The sequence below is a fragment of the Trichomycterus rosablanca genome, chromosome 8 (assembly GCF_030014385.1).
Source record: "Trichomycterus rosablanca isolate fTriRos1 chromosome 8, fTriRos1.hap1, whole genome shotgun sequence".
In the NCBI taxonomy this organism is placed as follows: domain Eukaryota; kingdom Metazoa; phylum Chordata; class Actinopteri; order Siluriformes; family Trichomycteridae; genus Trichomycterus; species Trichomycterus rosablanca.
The window spans coordinates 9,572,756-9,594,254 of NC_085995.1; the positions used below are offsets into that span (position 1 = coordinate 9,572,756).

Below are 21,499 nucleotides of genomic sequence, written 5' to 3' on the forward strand. Positions count from 1 at the left end.
AGAGCCGGCTCTTTAAAGTGAACGACGGGATCCGGCTCCTGACCCGAGCCGATTCGGTTTTGTTTTTTTCCGGTTTTTTTCCGGGGTTTTTTTTTCTGTTAAAGCCGCACGTGATTGGTCAAGATGCGTAGTGGCGTGCACAGACAGCGTGCACACGAACAGGAGGGAGAGAGGAAATCAAAAAGAGAAGAAAAATAAAATAAACACAATGGGTGCGTAGCTTCCACAGGAAGTCCGTTCAGGTTGTCCTCCACCAGACGGAGCTGCAGATATTCAGAAGGGGCCCATAGCTCCTGTGTCTCTGCATGACTCCTAATGTCTTATGGATTCTCCCCTGTCGGTCTTACCTGTTTCCACAGCAGCACAAACATTTCCTAAAAATAGCAGAGTACCAAACATATATACATTGTAAACAATCCTGAACTAACCCCTTGCGTTTTGTAGCTAAACTATGTGTGTTGCACTTAACTAGTGTTTTCAAAGATGGTCTATGTGTCTGCGAACTATATGTTTATGTTTTTGTCTCCTAGTCTAACTAAATTCTCCCCCCTTGTCTTGTTCCGCTCCGTTGATTCCGCTGGACTCTTCTTCCACATAGTCGGTTTTGTCGGGCTTTCTGCTGTGTTTAGTTCCCTGTTGGCTGGTTCAGTTGGTGTCACTTCTGTCTCTTGGAGTGGGTCTTCCAGTCCCTCAGTGTCTGCCTCTGCCAGTCCTTCCAAGTCTCCTTCCTTCATCACGGTGTGTGATTAGTAGTGCTGGTCCTCTCTCCTCGTCTTGTCTGGTCGGTTTTACCTTTAATTAAGCAGAGTTAGTAGCACTTATACTGCTCGAAGTGGGTCTTCCGGCCCACCTTCAAGGGTATCCTCCTCATCATCATCTACCTGATATCTCGACAAATCAGCCAACACCATCTGGATAACTGGTGGATCCTGCCCCCCTCTGCTTCCTCTACACACTACTTCTATCACAAATTTTTCTATTAATACCCTGATGCACGGGATACCACAACAACAACATATCACTAAAATTATCAATCCTACACATACTGACCTCACCAAACTCGTAATAACTTCCTTCCATGGCCCAAACATCCCTTCTAGCCACTTAACCCATTCATACACACATACAATCATACAACAGACAAACATATAAGCTACTTACCCAGCCCTCACCGCAGCCACCCCACTCCCAACAACGGGATACACGGCCACGGTGAGCTTAGACACCACTGTCGCAAGGCTTTCTGGGTGAAGCCCGTGCCAGACCCAGTGGCGACGCTACACTGTTTCCTCCCTAATGGTCAACCGTCCCGGTGACCCACTCACCAGCGTCCACTGGGTGGCTCTGTGTCTGGACCGCACCCCATTACACTGCCGAGTCGCTCTTCCACCCACTGCTGGACCGGGCACCCTGCCCCTACAGCCACCTGGGCTAGCGCACTCCGACAGACCGGGCATATTGGCTCACCAAACCATCAGAGCCACCCAAACACCACGATCCCACTTCTGACACCAATGTGGCGCCGGCGAGTAAGGAAGGTTAGCGTCAGGGCCGCAAGTGAGCTGCCTTTGGCAGTTCATTCAGTGTTTTAGCGACAGACACCCATTCATACACAAGTTCCGTGTATAAATGATAAGCTGCTAATAAGTAAATACTTGTCTGATACATACAACTGAATTTGCCATATGATGGCAGAAATTACTTTTTAAATGAACCTTCACCCTTGTAATGTAAAATAATATGAATAAAGGTCATGTACAATCTGTATACAGCCCATAACTTAGTTATTAATCAACTGAGCTAGAAAAGCAGTTGGTGCATAATGTACTTTAGACTGCTTTAAAAGCCATGTGCAGCTTAACAAGCAGTAGATCTATGCAATCTTTTACACATTATCACTTTCACTACGTTTGGTGAATTTTACACGAGATCTCAAATTACTATAGGTCCACGTTTCTAATTAGAAAGAAACAATCGACAACGTAAACTGGACTTTTGTTAAGACATTTGTGCTTAGAGCTCCCCCAAGTGTCAAGCCTGGTTACTTTGGAAGAATTTGCTGCTCTCACAGTACCTGTATTTATTTATTTTTTCTTAGACCATGTTTAGTATATCAGAATACTTTAAAATTAGCTTATGCTACATAATCTTTTCATATTTTTAAGGAAACTGTTGATATGAAACCTACCAAATACACTAATGCTAGAGTTGGCAAGCCAGCTACATAAAAGCAAAACGATTCTGGAATTCCTTTAAGCGACATTGAGAATAAGGGTTTATGGCTTGTGTGATTCTGTCAACATTGAGGTTCCTTGATATTAATCTAGGGTGGCATCAATATACCAAACTTGTCTCAGCTGACTTTGGCCACTGCTCAAACATAAAACTGGAAGACAGCCTAGGTATGAATTACTCAGTGTGACACGAGATCCTGCATGACTGCATTGCTTAGAGTACCAAATCAGAGCGTTAAAACTTACACTCCACATACCATTAAGCCACTCTTCAGTTTAATATCTAGTACAAAAACAGATTCCACAAAAGCAAACACCACAAGATTAGGTTCAGTGGGTCTTTATTGAAGTGTAATGCCTAAACAGACAGGTTGGATAACTAGACAGGTCTCAGTACCTGGCATGGCTTTGTTACTTTTTCTGGGAATGACATGGAGGGGAACAGAAAAAAAAGAATGTCAAAATAAAAGCACAGAAATGTTCCCCAGTACAACTAGTACTGACATACTAGTTGGTCCCTATAAATAAGGCGGAATTTGAGTCCTTGCAAATGTACAAGTTATTTTACATTTAGACACCAATACTAATGGTCAAACATTTAAATAACTTTCTTCAACTCATCGTACAGAACAAGCACAAAGGCACCACCCATGCCTCTGAGAACGTTGGACCAAGCTCCCTTGAAGAAGGCCTTGGTACCCTCATCACGTGCAATCTTTTTCCAGCAGTCCATTGTGCCAGTGTACATGATGTCAGCTGTAATGCAAAATGAGAGAAATGCACATTATCGTTTTAAACAAGCAAACGGGGTAAACTGCTTTTTACCACACAGAACCAACTTACCTCCTTTGCGTCCAGACTGCATCATCATACGACGACGCACGGTGTCGAAGGGGTAGGACGCAAAACCAGCCACGGCTGTCACTGTCTGAGCAATCATCCAGCTTACAACAATGTGTGTGTTCTTGGGGTCTGGAAGCATACCTGCAAATATACAAGGACAATGTCAATTCCTTTCTGGATACCCACCCACCCCCTGAAACCACAAATACTTATTATACATACTTGAATATAAATAAACTAAAAATACCCTTAGCAGTGTCGTAGATGCCGAAGTAAGCAGCTCTGTAGATGATGATGCCCTGTACAGACACATTGAAACCTTGGTACAGACCCTTGATGCCATCAGACTTGGAGATTTTCGCCAAGCAGTTACCCAATCCTGAAAATTCTCTATCTGCACCAGCTTTGCCAACATCTGCAGCCAGACGGGTTCTGGCGAAGTCGAGGGGGTAGACGAAGCACAGAGATGTAGCACCAGCAGCACCACCGGAGGCCAGGTTACCAGCAAAGTACCTCCAGAACTGGGTGCGCTTGTCCACGCCATCAAGAAAGACCTTCTTGTACTTGTCCTTGAAAGCAAAGTTCAGGGCCTGGGTTGGGAAGTATCTGATGACATTGGCCAAGTTGCCTCTCCAGAACGACATGAATCCCTGCTCCTTGGGGATACGGGTGATACAGTCCATGATACCCTTGTAATGCTTATCAGCTGTGATCTGTTTGCTGGCATGTTGGACCTGTGGACAAACACAATATATAAACACATTAAAACATGTATACAAATACACCCCAGATAATAAGAAAGCGTAAAAAAAAAACTATTAACCAATCAAACTAGACACTAAAGAAAACTTCACCCAAGTTTATCAGGAAAAACTAGAGACCACCATTACATCTAATAATAACACTAAAATAACTATGTATGTTTGTGTGTATATAAACTGTGACTAAGCTTGTAGAAAAACAATAGACCCAAGATACAGCAACACTGATTTCAAAGTAGCTGTAAAGATTAGATCTAAGCAACTGGAAAACATTTCACAAGGACATGGCCTTTGACCTCACAAGTTTTGTCCTTTGTGACTAAATTATAAAATTATATAAATGTACTAGCTAGCTAGCCTGCCTTTTCATTCCTGCTGAAGGGATCGACCTTCATTCCATTTATACAAAGGACTCCTTCCAAACCAAGATAGCTAATTCTGGCATCTTCCCAAAATGGATACCCTGTGCTAAAAAGTAAATATAGTAGCCTTGCTTTATGGGCAGCATAAGGTCAGGACGTTCCACGTCATTTTATTGTCAATTTATACACGTAAGCAGTTTAACACGGGTGCAAACTGTGCTCCTTGTTTTCTAGTTTTAAAATAGCCGAGGTACAGAACGGTACGTGGACTTGTGGAATAAGGTGACCTTGGTGAAAGTCACCTTAAGGTGCTACACGATCGCCTCCGGTCCTGATCGCCACTCTTACGTAATACTTACAGCACAATTAGTAGGCAACGAAAGCAAGTAACTACTTTTAATAAACGCAATCGAGTTAAACAGTTTCGCCACACTAATGGTCAGAAAGTCCTTACTAAACAAGAATCGACATTGTCGCGTTGTTGTATAGCAATCACATTTTAAACGAAGCGAGAATTCTAATCCATGTATCCTTTTATTTATTTAAATTGTATAGATAATACATTTAAATACATTAATACGTTCCGCACTATATATCAGTACACTACATTTATCTAGATTGATAGTCTAATGTTTAAACATTGTATCGAAGCAGAATGCGACCTGGAACCGAAAGCGTAGTCACGTGAAGGATTCCAGCCAATCGATTACATTGACGTCAGGCGTAAGCCGCTCGGTCACCATACGGGTTAATCTTGCTACGGAGTGCTAGCTAGCTAGCTAAGGTCATGCTACATACCTAGCCACTGTTCGCTAATTAAGACGAGCTCGATAACCGATAGTAATACATAATTATTTCACTTACAACAAATTAAGACTATTATTTTGGTCATGTTATATGTAACAATAAAACATACAAGCGACCATTTAAAAACATTTAACTATCAATTTCGCTGCGCCTAACCAGGCGTTGATAGCTATGCGGCTAAGGTATGGAACTTACATTTAACGACCCAATATTAAAATAAAATTACATTCTTTTAATAATACCTTAATATTAATACTAAGTTCTAGATACGCTTCAATACGCTAAAAAAAAACTAACCTATGTACTGAACAACATATTGGAACTTCCGGGCCACTGTTAACTAACCAAACCCTTAAATTAAACAAATCATACCTGAAGGAGCAGCTTCACTCTCTCAATGGGAGCAACAGCTGTTTTGGAGATAGCTGCAGCAATACCACCGGCCAAGAAGTCCTTGGCGAAGGAAATGGCGGTCTCACTCATCGTTGAGTACTGTTACTGCAGTGTCGTTTGAAGGAGACAATGAACCCCGCTATATTGCAGGACGGGCGCTGAGTGCCGGCTGGAACGAAATGGCCGATTGAAAAGTTCTTCACAGGCTTTAAACAGCTGCAGTCGCGAGACAAAACGCGAACACGAATGCCACGCTCTGATTTGTTCGCTTAATATAAGGAGGAGCTATAAACCAAGAAAAGGGGTGTGGCCAGGGCCGCATGTAAAATCCTACACCAATGTACTAAAAAGTGTAGTTTTCCTTTAATGGAGTCGACCCTATTTTGACAGACTTTTTAGTGAACAGTGTGCTATTGGAACCCAGCCTTCATTCTAGCGATTTAGAACCCAAGACAGATGGAGGTCGATGGGAACACAGTGTTCGTACGGCCATACTTGTATAGTATACTGCACCTGTATATGGTATGTGAGTCCTTCCAGCCCTGGAGGGCGTTCTGTTGACCTTTTTGACATTTAAAAACAAGTAAATAACTAAATAAATAAGAACACCTAAAACCCCATACAAATATAAGTAACATATTTCAGAAGACTGCAGACTGCTTTATTCATCCACACCAAATTTGTCCCACAATGGTACAAAATAAAGGGAATAAGGTGTTTAATTAAAGAGCAACAGCTTACTTGAAGAGCCAGACTAGTATATCCAATGCACACCCTTCCCACTGGTATGAATGATACTGTAGACGCAAGAAGATGCCAAGATTTTTACAGCTGACTTTGGCCAAAACCCAGTCATAAGACTGGAAGACAGCCTAGGTTAAAGCTGGTCACTTGAAAATGACACAAGGCATGTCTGCATTGCCTGGGGTATTAAAACAAATAGAACACTAATACTTGGAGAAAACCTTAATACCCTACCTAGAGATAAGCCTACAAGTAATCCTTGAGCATGGCCAGAGGAAAATCATGTGGGAAAACATGCCATACACCTTATAGACAGCAATTGGAGGCAAGGTTCAAACTTAAATCCTCTTTAACCTGGAGCTGTGAGGAATCCAGACTACCTGTTGTAACACTAAGCCATTCATTGTCTGTTTTACCATTGCTTTATCCTGGTCAGTGTTGCAGTGGGTCAGATTAATTGGGTGAAAGGTAGGAAACATCTCGAACAGGTCGCCATTCCATCACAGAGCATACACACACGTTCATATTCACACACTCACACACACTCACTCTCTCTCTCATGACCAAGTCCTTATGGACAATGACCTGGTGAAGTGAGATATAAATACAAATCCAGATACAAAGGACCTTGGAGCTATGCAGGACTCACATTACCTGTTATTCCACTTTACAAGTAACAATGTTGTATACTTGTTATTACTTTAAAATTGTATAATTTACATATATGTTTACAGTAATCAATTATTTAATTGTCTATTTGATTGCCTTACTTCAGTACATTAGAAACAGCACATACCAAATAGATTTAAAATTAAAACTATTGTATTGCTGTATATGTCTGTGTGAACTTTAAAAATCTAAGCCTATTTGATTTCCAAGATTTCCAATGTTTGCACTGGTCATTTTAATTTTTTTTGAACATATGAAAATTTTTTTAGAAACAGGGTTATAAGACCAATTTAAATTTTCCTGTGGTCCAAAATGTCATGCATGTATTGAACGCTGCTAATACTAGTAATTTATTGCAACATGTTGGGACGCCATAGTAGTTTTCATAGAAATAAATTTTAAAAAGTTTAAAATGTTCTTGTTGAAATACTGTAGTATGTATTTGACACCATTCCTCACAAAATTTAGCATATAATTTGTTGTGCAGCCATTATTTATTTAGTGTACTACACAGTTCCAAATACTATTCCATGGGGACAGGTATGTTTTGCATTAAGGTTACATTGTTCCATACACTTGTCTTTAATCATTTAGTATTGTAATTATGTGTATGTGGATAACTGTTGGTCATATTCGGTCATGTTGGTCATATTTGTTTTACTGAGCTGGGTATGATAAATTAGTTACCCCCCAATCACTGTTACATAATACTTTTAAGCCATTTTCATAGTGTAACAGTCTTATTGTTCACACAGCATATCAGGAGCATTCAATCTGTATATTCATTCAAAGTCATTGATAAACCCTTGACAAGCTATGAAAATGTGAATGAAAAGATAGAAACTGTGCAGAATAATAATAAAATATTAAATTGTGAATACAAAACAATCCTTTGGTTAGGTTAAAGAAAATCTTAATCTTTTTTTAACAAGTGGACAGTTTGCACTAGAGAGTGATCCTGAGAATATGTTTGATTTTCTGTATGTGGAGGCTATATCTGAGGGATTTGCAAAGTGTTAATGAAGCTAAGTTTCAGATAAAAAATTTTTTTTTAAAGATATTTTAGCTTTTAACAGCATTTGATGCACTGTTTTGGTTTATAATGCTATTATTATGGTACTGAGATAAATCAGAATAGTTTTGATAAAGCTTCTCCATAACGGTTTCAAATAATCCTGATGTCAAGTGTATGCATGTATAGAATAGAGTGTCTATAATATTTCAAATAGCTAGACGTATAAAGGTCAGTTCTATTCACTTGTGGACTCATTTACCTCAGACTGTTTGTTTTCACAATAATTCTGACTCAGTGTTCTACCTTTTACTGGTTCAAGCCAAAGATAGGATAGGAAGGCACAATAAGGGCTTCAAGCCAGGTAAAATGAAACCAGATAGCTTTAATTTGTGCAACATGAATTGTTTTGATTTTGCTATATAAACATGTTAATTCATTCATTGTTCGTTTTACCATCGCTTTATCATATTCGGGGTTGCGGTGGGTATAATGTGCGAAAGGTAGGAAACAAGTCGCCAGTGCATCACAGGGCAAACACACACATTCACTTCAGTTAACCTGACTGAATATCTGAATATCCCTGAACCCAGGACTTTCCTGCTGTAAGGTCACAGTGCTACTTACTGAGCCACTGATGCCGCCTATAAACATGTTCTGTTTTACACAAAAACTTTATTTGTTTAATTTCTTTTAGTTTGTCAAATTTAAAATGTTTTACTTATACTTTGGTGTTGTGCACTACTGTCTGTAACAAAAACACACGGTTTAAACCTAGTAAAAAGCTAGTAAAGGGCTATTTAGTATTGTTTGGTAAATTGTGAATAAAAACCTGATAACCTGGACACATAACTACCTGTCCTATGTGTCCAGGCTAATTATTTGTCCATCTCTGACTAATAACTATTCATTTCTTTATGTCAGAGTAGTGTTACTTAACTTCACAAACGTTAGCAGATAAAATAAATAAAAATCTTCTTTACTCCAGATAAATCATACATGGCAGATTTCAAACATGAGACAACTCATTAATGGCTAACACAATACTGAACAACTGAGGACAAATAGGTTTAATATTAACATATTTAACTGGTTGTTACCGATGCAGCTAAAACAATTCTTCATTTTATATACAATTCTTCTTTATACATACTACTTGAAAAAATATTATCACACAAAAATAAATCATACTTAAAAAATAATATAAAATTACATTTCTAAAACATGCATACTTTGGTTAATAAAGGCACTAAAATAACTCATTTTGTTTTACATACGAGTGAATGAAGGATCTCTATAAGAGCAAGGAGTGCTCACAGGCAGATTGGTGGGTATGTATTGACAGTGACTGAGGAAAGACAAGTCACAAACTGCACATAAAGGCTATGCACAATGGCTACTATGGCTTGAACTGTAGATAATTTTAATACTGGTAATGAGGTTAATGTATCAACACAGTGCATTGAACTTTTCTGTGTATAAAGCTGCATAGTCGCAGACCTCCCAAAGTGTCCGTGATAACTCCTGTCCACTATTGAAAGCACCTAAAATGGACATGCAGGCATCAAAACTGGACATCAGTGCAACGGAAGGTCAACTGGTTAAATGAATCCTGTTTTTCTATGACCATGTAAACAGAGAGGCACATGTGCCTCCAACCTGTCTACCTCACAATATACAGAAGTTAAAGGATCTGCTGGTATGGTAATGTCCTGAAACCATTTACCACAGGACACATTCAGGTGGGTCAAAGCTGTTTTGACAGCTAGTGACTTACAACTGTGACGGTACCCGATTCAAGCAATCGAAGGTTAAGTGCAATGCTGACAGTGGTGGGGCTTAAACCAGATGTTCCAATTACTAGTCAAGTACCTTAACCGTGTGGGTGTTCCTAATGTATTAGCTCATCAGTGTATGTCCTAAAGGACACACTGCCTTGTTTTAGAACATTATTATTTATAAAAAAAAAACAAATACAAACTGTCAGTAATTACATGTGGGGCAGTGATTCACTGACCAAAGTTTTTCTTCTGAGGTATTTCACAAAAGGATTGTGGTTCAAGTATGCTGGTGCAAAATCCTTAATATCAAACATTATACAGAATACAGTACTGGGCACAATGATCTTTTGAGCCTCAGCAGCAAGTACTGTTACAAATGTCAACCATTAAGACAGTAAGAATTAATACAAACTGATGCCATAGTAAGAAAATCCATACTGTCTCATAAATTCTGATAATAACTTCCACAACATTATTGCTATTGAGCATTTACAGTACATAGTATTGTAAGTATTGTCAGTGCAGCATTTGGCCAAAATGTACTCAATTTATAATTGTACTACATTTAAACCAAACAGTAGAAGTATTGCAAGTTGCCCTATGGAAAATAACAAAATAACAGAAACACAGTCCATGGAGCATTAACTTGTACGAATTTATACTAGTACCAGTATAGTAATAAATCATACTTAATATATGGTAGCATGACACCACACTAATCAAAACTATTATATAGTCTTGCTTGCCCTCAGATAGATTTGCCTGAAGTATGGTTTACCATCGATTTCCTATGGAAGAACTCTGGGCCTGTATCTTCCTGTTTCTCAAGTAGCGCTTAAACTCCTGCAGTTCATATGGACCCAGGCTCTGATCCACTCCTGGTTTGAGCTTGTAGCTTAATGGAGACACAATGTAACCGTTTTGGTATAGACAGACTTGTTTACACATCTCGAAGCAGCTGAAGAGCAGGCCAAAGTAGGGGATAATCTATATAAGAAACAACAAATAAGATAATTTATGCCATTATTAACTTATTAACCAGCAAAAAAAACAAAAAAACAAAGATCTTAAGTTAAAAACAGGAGGAGTTTGAGGGTCATCTGTATAGAATGTTGTGATACTGCATATGGGGTGCTGTACGGAACACTGTGACCTTACTGGAGTTCCTTAACAGTCCTTTCTGCACTTACAGACAAGGCTGAACTTAAGCCGTCTTCTTGATGTCTTTCTGCCAAGTCTGTCCTGCATTAATCTGCAAGATCTTTCTGACACTGTGCTTGTCTTTCTGTTTGCTCTCAACATAGATTAGAAGGGAAGAGGGACATTTGGACATAAGCTTAACTTCATCCAAAAATAAATCTAGAGGTGCATTCCAATCCCTGTGCATTCCAGTTTCCTGTTAAGTGGACTACACTGCGAATTCTTCCATTTTAAGTGAGATACCAAACTGTAGGGAGTGAAAGTGTTTCATTCGAGTCCAGAAAAAAACTAATTCAGCTTGTTAAGATTCACATAGCTAATCACGAGTAATACAACACAATGTAATGCCAATATGAACCTGTAGTATGTCCATAAAATCCTGTTTATTCCCATTTTACTACATAAGGAATGGTCAAACGCAACGGTTTGACCTTTACATCAGTGTCCCCAACCACTGGGGTCATTTATTAACAGGCTGCACAGTTTAGGCTGGACATTGTCTCCTATCACCCCTAGGTGGGACCATCTCATTGCAGCAAAAAAACTCAGGGTTCCCACTGATTTTCCATCATTGGTGAGTAGTATTGTTATGCACTTTGTGTATTTTATTATGCTTGTCATATAGTTTTATTTTAAATCCTCCTGCCTCCGCCAGTCTGTGAAATTATATCTTATATGAAATCCGGTCCTTGGTGCAAAAAAGGTTGGGGACTGCTGGTTTACATAATGACACTGCAGAGCATTTCAAATAAAGGGATTTTTACCAACTTTACCTTAGCCTTTATCAATATCAGACATGTAGGAAATATAGAGGCGCTGTGTAGGGACCCTGTGGAATGGAATCTAACTTAGGAGGACAATATGCTCAGATATTTCAATACCTAACAGGCCCAGATAATAAGGAAGATATAAAACTGTGGCAAATCTGGTATGTGGATCTGAATGACCCACAGTGGCGAATGTGTTTTACACATTTTGGTTACATTCATGACAGAACTGGTCATTATTCGCTACACAGGATTCATCAGTACAAGTCTTAAATGTCAAACACAGTCATGGATAATTTAGTATCTCCAATTCACCTCACTTGTATGTCTTTGGACTGTTGGAGGAAACCAGAGCCTCCTAGGAAACCGTCACGAACACAGGGAGAACATGCAAACTCCACACAGAAAGTACCCAGACCGCTCCACCTGAGAACCAATCCCAGGACCTTTTTGCTGTGAGGCGACAGTGCTACCCACTGTGCCACCCGGGTACATTTAGTAATGCAGACTGGTAGTAAGGATTATGATATATCAAATTCAAAATTATCTCACCTTGAGTGTGTTGGCTGTAATGCCACTCCACAGGGACAAGATGCCATTGGTTTTGATGACCTGTTTGAAGCAGTCTGCCATCCCGGTAAAGTGAACATCGACTCCTCCACAGTGTGGCAGAATAGGACACTGAGCCTTGAATACAAAAAATATGTTAAAAGATTAGAAATAAGAAAAAAAAAACAAGAAATGCATTTTATTTTTTTATTATTATATAAAGTAGCCCTGAAAAGTGAGAAGAGTACAGAGTTCAGTATGTGTACTTTGGATATACCTAGCAGTCAATGAGTCACAGAATCAAGGAACCAGGCACTCGACTATAGAATTTGACATCTCTGTGGAGAATTTGCCAGAGGTTCTTTGTACAGTGTAGTGGGCTTATCATTACAAATGACTACATTAAAATTTTTATTTCATTTATTTCTATTATGGAAATCATTTCAAATGAATAAACAATGTCAAGGAAATATAAGTTGTTTAACTGTTAAACTAGTTATTTCACTCTGTCTGTAAGCTGTAAAAAGAAAAGCTACAGTGAATGTTCACTGCTTTAAAAAATGCATAAAACCCACAGATACAGTGTATCACAAAAGTGAGTACACCCCTCACATTTCTGCAAATATTTCATTATATCTTTTCATGGGACAACACTATAGACATGAAACTTGGATATAACTTAGAGTAGTCAGTGTACAGCTTGTATAGCAGTGTAGATTTAGTGTCTTCTGAAAATAACTCAACACACAGCCATTAATGTCTAAATAGCTGGCAACATAAGTGAGTACACCCCACAGTGAACATGTCCAAATTGTGCCCAAATGTGTCGTTGTCCCTCCCTGGTGTCATGTGTCAAGGTCCCAGGTGTAAATGGGGAGCAGGGCTGTTAAATTTGGTGTTTTGGGTACAATTCTCTCATACTGGCCACTGGATATTCAACATGGCACCTCATGGCAAAGAACTCTCTGAGGATGTGATAAATAGAATTGTTGCTCTCCACAAAGATGGCCTGGGCTATAAGAAGATTGCTAACACCCTGAAACTGAGCTACAGCATGGTGGCCAAGGTCATACAGCGGTTTTCCAGGACAGGTTCCACTCGGAACAGGCTTCGCCAGGGTCGACCAAAGAAGTTGAGTCCACGTGTTCGGCGTCATATCCAGAGGTTGGCTTTAAAAAATAGACACATGAGTGCTGCCAGCATTGCTGCAGAGGTTGAAGACGTGGGAGGTCAGCCTGTCAGTGCTCAGACCATACGCCGCACACTGCATCAACTCGGTCTGCATGGTCGTCATCCCAGAAGGAAGCTGACGCACAAGAAAGCCCGCAAACAGTTTGCTGAAGACAAGCAGTCCAAGAACATGGATTACTGGAATGCCCTGTGGTCTGACGAGACCAAGATAAACTTGTTTGGCTCAGATGGTGTCCAGCATGTGTGGCGGCGCCCTGGTGAGAAGTACCAAGACAACTGTATCTTGCCTACAGTCAAGCATGGTGGTGGTAGCATCATGGTCTTGGGCTGCATGAGTGTTGCTGGCACTGGGGAGCTGCAGTTCATTGAGGGAAACATGAATTCCAACATGTACTGTGACATTCTGAAACAGAGCATGATCCCCTCCCTTCGAAAACTGGGCCTCATGGCAGTTTCCCAACAGGATAACGACCCCAAACACAACCTCCAAGATGACAACTGCCTTGCTGAGGAAGCTGAAGGTAAAGGTGATGGACTAAACCCAATTGAGCACCTGTGGCGCATCCTCAAGTGGAAGGTGGAGGAGTTCAAGGTGTCTAACATCCACCAGCTCCGTGATGTCATCATGGAGGAGTGGAAGAGGATTCCAGTAGCAACCTGTGCAGCTCTGGTGAATTCCATGCCCAGGAGGGTTAAGGCAGTGCTGGATAATAATGGTGGTCACACAAAATATTGACACTTTGGGCACAATTTGGACATGTTCACTGTGGGGTGTACTCACTTATGTTGCCAGCTATTTAGACATGAATGGCTGTGTGTTGAGTTATTTTCAGAAGACAGTAAATCTACACTGCTATACAAGCTGTACACTGACTACTCTAAGTTATATCCAAGTTTCATGTCTATAGTGTTGTCCCATGAAAAGATATAATAAAATATTTGCAGAAATGTGAGGGGTGTACTCACTTTTGTGATACACTGTAATGGGTTTGAGAGCCATAAGCCATTCATATTTAGACATATTAACATGAAAACATCCTTATTTTTTGCTGTGACTACCTATTGTTTCCTCTGTGATTTGCTGCTTTATAATCAACAGTGTAGTGTTACTAGATAGTCTGATAAATTACTATAGGTAATAATGGAACCACAGTGGTGGGCAGATACATTTTATCAATATTCAAACCAGTGCTGCATTTTTTTGTGTACTATAATTACATAACTTTTTTGGGCTGACAGTAAATGTGCGTAATACATGTTTTCAGAATCCGCCAGGTTTGAACAGGTTTTTGCTCCATTATGCAAACAGCAGATTACAGTGACTAATTTCCACACCTATGACTGATTCAGAGTAGTCAGTCCACTTTTGGTATGTTTTTGAAGGTAAATGGTAACAGAAGTACAAGGAAAAAAAACACATGGACACAGGGAAAACATGTCAAACTTGTTGATCAAAGACAGGGTGGACAGGGAAGTTAACTTGACATTGAAACCATTACTGCCATGACAATAGATTATAATGCACAGATACTAGTTTAGGTATCCACATCTATAGATAGGAGTGGACTAAAGATGGAATACATGGTGTGTGTATTCCTAGCAATCAGACAGCACCTAGGTATGTCTCTATAGCTCGCTCTCTATGGCTTCATCGCTCCACGGCTTTTTCTGTTTCTATACCTTCCTCTCTCTCTGGCTCCCACTCTCTATTACATTCTTACTCTACGGCCCTCATTTTCTCTATGGCAACCTCGCTTCCAGCTCCCCCAGCACTCTCTGTAGCTTCCTCTTTCTATGGCTTTCATCTCTCTCTCTCTCTTTCGCTCTTTAGCTTCATCTATCAACGGCTTCCTCTCTTTTTGGCTCCATCTTGCTGTGTTCCATAAGCTTTATTCTTTCCATTCAAACACATGCTCAGACAAACATGAGTATGTGGATTCAATCTACTCATCAAAAGCTTAATAAAGTTGATACATTTGCAGCCAGTATATATCTATTATAAATGTCATACCAAACACTAAGAAAAATCAAAAATTCATGCACATTTTTTTAAAGATTAAACTCACACTGTTATTTTGATTATATCATTTGCAATAAAAGACATTGTTCTAAACTGTTTTACTAGAGATTTCTTATATTAACAGGTCTGTCCAGTTTATTAAAGCTGGGATTACTCTTTATTGTACCAGTTTCCTTTGATCATATCATGATGCTTTGTGAGTTTTTTTAAAGACCAGGTGGCACATACTGGAAGCACCAATCTTGGAAGTCTCTACACTAAGAAACAGCAAGGGTGATGTATAGTTGTACTGGTGTCTGTGTAGCCTAAACAATATTTTTTGTATGAAGTGTATAATTGTACTAGTGTCTGTGTAGCCTAAACAATATTTTTTGTATGAAGTGTATAGTTGTACTAGTGTCTGTGTAGCCTAAACAATATTTTTTGTATGAAGTGTCACATTTGGCTACTTTTTTTGTGGAAAAGGTTATGTAATTTCATAAAAAAATAAATAAAAAAAACTAGACTCGTGGTGCCTATATTATATAAAAATTATTTCCAGAATTCCATGTGGCAGAAACTAAGCTATATATGACTCATAAACAGTGGTATTAGTGTCACAGTTTAAGAAGCACTGCATTGTGGAATTTACCTGCCTGTTTAGAGGCTACAGTAGGCTAGTAGCTACAGAATAAGAGTTCAAATGATTTTCTCACCTGCATCTTTCTTTTAATTGTCTCAAAGGGGAAAGAGAGAGTCTGAGCTACTCCTGCCGCAAAACATCCATTGATGAAGTTCTGCAGGGAAGAAAAACGGAAGTGGTGCTCCTGCCACAGCTTATTCAAGTTAATAAATACTACATAGCAGCCAATGGAGAAAGGGACAGCACCTGTTCCACAACAACAACAAAAATTAAAATAGATATAATATAAACACTGCACATCATTGCAAAAAAAAATAAATAAAGACAAGCATGTTTAGCATCATTGAAACTAAACAGCTATGGGCTGCAGGCAGGCAATCTATCACCTAAACCTTTCACTAGGAAACCATGCTGTTGTAACATGTGCAGTAATAAAACATAGTAATAAAAACAATATACAATAAGTCACTGTAATACTCAGTTATAACCTTTACTGATATTATATATTGTTTGAGAAACAAGTGTAATAAATCTGTCTGCACATGTTACACTCATACCAAAACAGAACACAGACTACCAGATTAGTGTTACTGCAGAATTGTTTACCATCTCAACAGCATCTGGTCAGTGGGGGTCCTATGGGGGTTCCTTTCAATTGATAAATTGGGTACATGGGGTGTACAGAATAACAACACATTTGCCTAAGATTCAGCAGATTTTACATTACAAACAACAGGTCAAATATCTTACCTAAAACAGTGAGGGAAAAGCCCCGGTAAAGAGCCAGGAGCCCCTCGTTTTGGTGGATTTTTGAAATAGTGTGAACCACACCCCGGTATGTAGCGTCTCTGCAGTTTTGGGCAATCAGTCTGGTTTCGAGGACCTCTAAGGGATATGTAAGAAGTGCAGCAGATATTCCTGCTAGTCCACCAGCAATTATAGCCCTCCACTGTGAGATACGCCCAAGCTCATCCATGTGCAAATGTACTATTCTGTTGAGCATGAAAAGATGCAAAAAGATGCAAAACATGGGTGTGCATTAGTCAACAATGGGACAATAAAGTAACTCAAAAAGCACCTTTAATAAAGACAATTGTTTGTAGATTGATAAAAATAGTGGTGCATACTAACATCTTTTTCCAGTTATAAAACAGGGAGATTCACGGTTGTCTCAAGACAGCTCTCAAATGTTGGTGAGACAATAATTTCAGAATGGTATTGTCATGATTTAAAAAAGATGAAACATAATTACAAAAAAACATGAGTAAACCAAGAGAAAGTTTTTTTTTAAATATCTAAACTGGGATCCCTAATGAGATAATGTGGAATGGTCTGAAGTAGGCTGTTTATACAGGAAATTATAAAATGGTCTAAAATTCCTTCTCTTCTCTGTCTAACAAGCATTAACTGTAAGCATTTAACAGAAAACACAGTGGCGTGGGTAGGTAGGTAGTTTATGAGTATTAGTACACAAAGTATATTAGTACACTCTCAAAAAGAACAGATATGACCAGTTACTCCCTAAACACATGCAACACATAGTATGTGTCTTGTTTAAAATGTATTGCTGTAAATGGACATATTAGAGGGACATTTATTTAACATGTAAAATAAAATACATGACAAGTTTATTTATGCAGTCATATAGATTTAACACATTGTAATGATTCACAAGATAGATGGATGGATGGATGGATAGATAGATATGTAGGTAGGTAGGTAGATCACTTTATTAATTCCATAGGGAAAGTCAGCTATTACAGCAGCTCAAGATACTGTACATTAAAGTCAAAAGTAAAAAATGTAGTGAGTAATATAAAAAAAGAAAAAGTGTCATTGCAGTAAGTATTATCGGATGAGATGTAATATTTAATACACTAAACTTTTGTAAGGTGTTCTTTGCAGTAACAATTATCAAATGAGATACAGTGAATCACAAAAGTGAGTACACCCCTCACATTTCTGCAAATATTTTATTATATCTTTTCATGGGACAACACTATAGAACTAAAACTTGGATATAACTTAGAGTAGTCAGTGTACAACTTGTATAGCAGTGTATATTTAGTGTCTTCTGAAAATAACTCAACACACAGCCATTAATGTCTAAATAGCTGGCAACATAAGTGAGTACACCCCACAGTGAACATGTCCAAATTGTGCCCAAAGTGTCAATATTTTGTGTGACCACCATTATTATCCAGCACTGCCTTAACCCTCCTGGGCATGGAATTCACCAGAGCTGCACAGGTTGCTACTGGAATCCTCTTCCACTCCTCCATGATGACATCATGGAGCTGGTGGATGTTAGACACCTTGAACTCCTCCACCTTCCACTTGAGGATGCGCCACAGGTGCTCAATTGGGTTTAGTCCATCACCTTTACCTTCAGCTTCCTCAGCAAGGCAGTTGTCATCTTTTGTCAGTTTTCGAAGGGAGGGGATCATGCTCTGTTTCAGAATGTCACAGTACATGTTGGAATTCATGTTTCCCTCAATGAACTGCAGCTCCCCAGTGCCAGCAACACTCATGCAGCCCAAGACCATGATGCTACCACCACCATGCTTGAATGTAGACAAGATACAGTTGTCTTGGTACTTCTCACCAGGGCGCCGCCACACATGCTGGACACCATCTGAGCCAAACAAGTATATCTTGGTCTCGTCAGACCACAGGGCATTCCAGTAATCCATGTTCTTGGACTGCTTGTCTTCAGCAAACTGTTTGCGTGCTTTCTTGTGCGTCAGCTTCCTTCTGGGATGACGACCATGCAGACCGAGTTGATGCAGTGTGCGGCGTATGGTCTGAGCACTGACAGGCTGACCTCCCACATCTTCAACCTCTGCAGCAATGCTGGCAGCACTCATGTGTCTATTTTTTAAAAGCCAACCTCTGGATATGACGCCGAACATGTGGACTCAACTTCTTTGGTCGACCCTGGCGAAGCCTGTTCCGAGTGGAACCTGTCCTGGAAAACCACTGTATGACCTTGGCCACCATGCTGTAGCTCAGTTTCAGGGTGTTAGCAATCTTCTTATAGCCCAGGCCATCTTTGTGGAGAGCAACAATTCTATTTCTCACATCCTCAGAGAGTTCTTTGTCATGAGGTGCCATGTTGAATATCCAGTGGCCAGTATGAGAGAATTGTACCCAAAACACCAAATTTAACAGCCCTGCTCCCCATTTACACCTGGGACCTTGACACATGACACCAGGGAGGGACAACGACACATTTGGGCACAATTTGGACATGTTCACTGTGGGGTGTACTCACTTATGTTGCCAGCTATTTAGACATTAATGGCTGTGTGTTGAGTTATTTTCAGAAGACACTAAATCTACACTGCTATACAAGCTGTACACTGACTACTCTAAATTATATCCAAGTTTCATGTCTATAGTGTTGTCCCATGAAAAGATATAATGAAATATTTGCAGAAATGTGAGGGGTGTACTCACTTTTGTGATACACTGTATGTAATATACTACACTTTTGTAAGGTGTTCTTTGCAGTAAATATTACCAGGAGATAGATAGATAGATAGATAGATAGATAGATAGATAGATAGATAGATAGATAGATAGATAGATAGATAGATAGATAGATAGATAGATAGAGCATACAACATACAACATTCACCAACAGTATAAAAACAAGCAATAAAAATATAAATTTACGGTATGATTTTATATACATGTAAACCTTTTTTATGGTGCATGCATAGCATATAAAATGTAGGTAATTATAAGGTATGTAAACATTGGTCTTATGGTGCATGCATAGCATACAAAAAGTATGCATTTATTATAAATTGAAGTGGGTGTGAATTGTTTTTGATTATTGTAATGTAGGCTTCATAAACAGAGAGCCAAATCATGCCCTCAAAGTCTATCCTGAAAGAGGCATGAAAAGTGCAATTGTTAGGTGAATGGGTTTGTCTATTTTATGACCTGGGTGACTGTTGGGTCCTATTTATGAGTATTAGTACACAAAGTACATTAGTACAGTCTCAAAAAGAACGGATATGACCAGTTTCTCCCTAAACATTGATTGTTAAAGAGCAAATAAGGGTCTGTTATGGAAAATATCTTACTGAGAACTGTAAATAGACGTGAATATGAACAGACGTTTCAAGAAGAGTGGTGTTGCATAAGGCTGCTCCTGTTATTCCTGTATTTCCTAGAACACTAGGGGACATTCCAGAACTGTTGGGCAGTACACTGTTTAAAGAGACACATGCAACACATAGTCCGTGTCTTGTTTCAAATGTATTGCTGTAAATTGACATATTATGACAAGGGACATTTATTTAACGCGTATTATTAAATACACGACGAGTTTATGTATGCAGTCATATAGATTTAACACATTGTAATGATTCACAGCAACGCCCTGGGACGTCACCGTATGTGCTGTTTTTTTTAAGCGCTCTGATTGGTTTAAAAGAAAAGGCGTGGTGACGTCAGCATGTACCGAGGTAAACTTTGCAGCTAATCATAGATTCCGTTTTATAAGAAAACAAACCATCCGAACTGAATTAAACAGCAAAACTACGATTTTTTAATCACATTATAAATACAATAACATGTTTTTAAATACATGCAATGAATTCATATTCTCTAAAACAACAGAATTGACTACTTTTACTAACAGCTGTTATATAGACCTTCAAACACCTAAGCATGCGATTTAAACTAATACTAAACAGTTAAATAAACACATTTAATACATATATAAGTATTTTAACAGAATAAACAATGGTACTCACGTTTTATATGTCCCCAAATGTATAGCACTGTAAGGAAACAACCGAAGACAGGAAACAGAATTTCCTTTCCAAAATGCCCGCAGACCTTCATTGTGATAAATAAGCTGAAAACTGGACAGAAATCCACGTTTGCAGTGAAAAGTTCCGACTTGACTTAAGATTTTCACAACCTCCAGCGGTGAAGTAACGGTTTTACTAAATACTCCTGCAAAGCCGACACACAGAAAACTCTGAGAGCTCGTTAATCTGCCATCCTTGTTAACCGTGGCCATTATTTAAACGTTTTTAAACGTTATTAGCTGCAACTGAACTGTTTTAAACTAATACATGAACACAAAGATGAAACATAACAGTGACTACTGCTACTGTAACTACTGGGTAAACATCTGATGCGGCGTTTCTGCTAGCGGTGATTGGTTGGTAATTTTCGGTGGGCGGGATCAACAGGGGCACGACCAATGGCACCTCTGCATTTAAATAACAATGTTTTGAAAGCGAAATACTTTATCAAGCATAGCGTAACATAGCATTTATAGAAATTATATTGTAAATTATACCTCCTTAAAGGACGAACGCATCTTACGCACTTTGCGCACCCTACGCAAATTCACGAACCTTGCTTAACCTTAGGTCAGGTTCGTGAATCGGAGCATGCGTAGCGAGGCTCTCCTTCCGTGGGTTTGTGTTTTGATAAATAAGTGCTCTTTTCTTTTGACTTTGTGCTTATAAATGTTAACAGAATAGCATCTACTTTTTTTTTAAATGAACAATGACA

General features: G+C 39.1%; 2 protein-coding genes across 2 annotated transcripts; both read right to left on the reverse strand.

The window, feature by feature from the left end:
- Positions 1-2,558: 2,558 nt before the first annotated feature.
- Positions 2,559-5,584, reverse strand: slc25a5 (solute carrier family 25 member 5). The gene is made up of 4 exons (XM_063000478.1): positions 5,380-5,584; positions 3,325-3,811; positions 3,078-3,218; positions 2,559-2,990 (listed from the first exon to the last, which is right to left on the reverse strand). The coding sequence occupies exons 1-4, from the start codon at positions 5,488-5,490 to the stop codon at positions 2,833-2,835; spliced, it is 897 nt and encodes a 298-aa protein (XP_062856548.1). The 5' UTR covers positions 5,491-5,584; the 3' UTR covers positions 2,559-2,832.
- Positions 5,585-8,788: 3,204 nt separating this feature from the next.
- slc25a43 (solute carrier family 25 member 43) lies at positions 8,789-21,115 on the reverse strand. Its single transcript, XM_063000479.1, has 5 exons — positions 20,725-21,115; positions 16,706-16,947; positions 16,029-16,201; positions 12,126-12,260; positions 8,789-10,593 (listed from the first exon to the last, which is right to left on the reverse strand). Exons 1-5 carry the CDS (start codon positions 20,994-20,996, stop codon positions 10,381-10,383), a joined length of 1,035 nt encoding a protein of 344 aa, XP_062856549.1. The 5' UTR covers positions 20,997-21,115; the 3' UTR covers positions 8,789-10,380.
- Between the last annotated feature and the right edge of the window lie 384 nt (positions 21,116-21,499).

Bases quoted from the DNA above. Each gene is read 5' to 3' on its own strand.
- slc25a5 (XM_063000478.1), bottom strand. From the start codon at position 5,490: ATGAGTGAGACCGCCATTTCCTTCGCCAAGGACTTCTTGGCCGGTGGT. The intron at 3,219-3,324 runs GTATTTTTAGTT...GTATATTTGCAG, and splicing joins CATCTACGACACTGCTAAGG to GTATGCTTCCAGACCCCAAG. The intron at 2,991-3,077 runs GTAAGTTGGTTC...TTTGCATTACAG, and splicing joins GCAGTCTGGACGCAAAGGAG to CTGACATCATGTACACTGGC.
- slc25a43 (XM_063000479.1), bottom strand. From the start codon at position 20,996: ATGGCCACGGTTAACAAGGATGGCAGATTAACGAGCTCTCAGAGTTTT. The intron at 16,948-20,724 runs GTGAGTACCATT...CATGCTCAACAG, and splicing joins CATTTGGGGACATATAAAAC to AATAGTACATTTGCACATGG. The intron at 12,261-16,028 runs GTGAGAAAATCA...TTTGTATTCAAG, and splicing joins CAATTAAAAGAAAGATGCAG to GCTCAGTGTCCTATTCTGCC.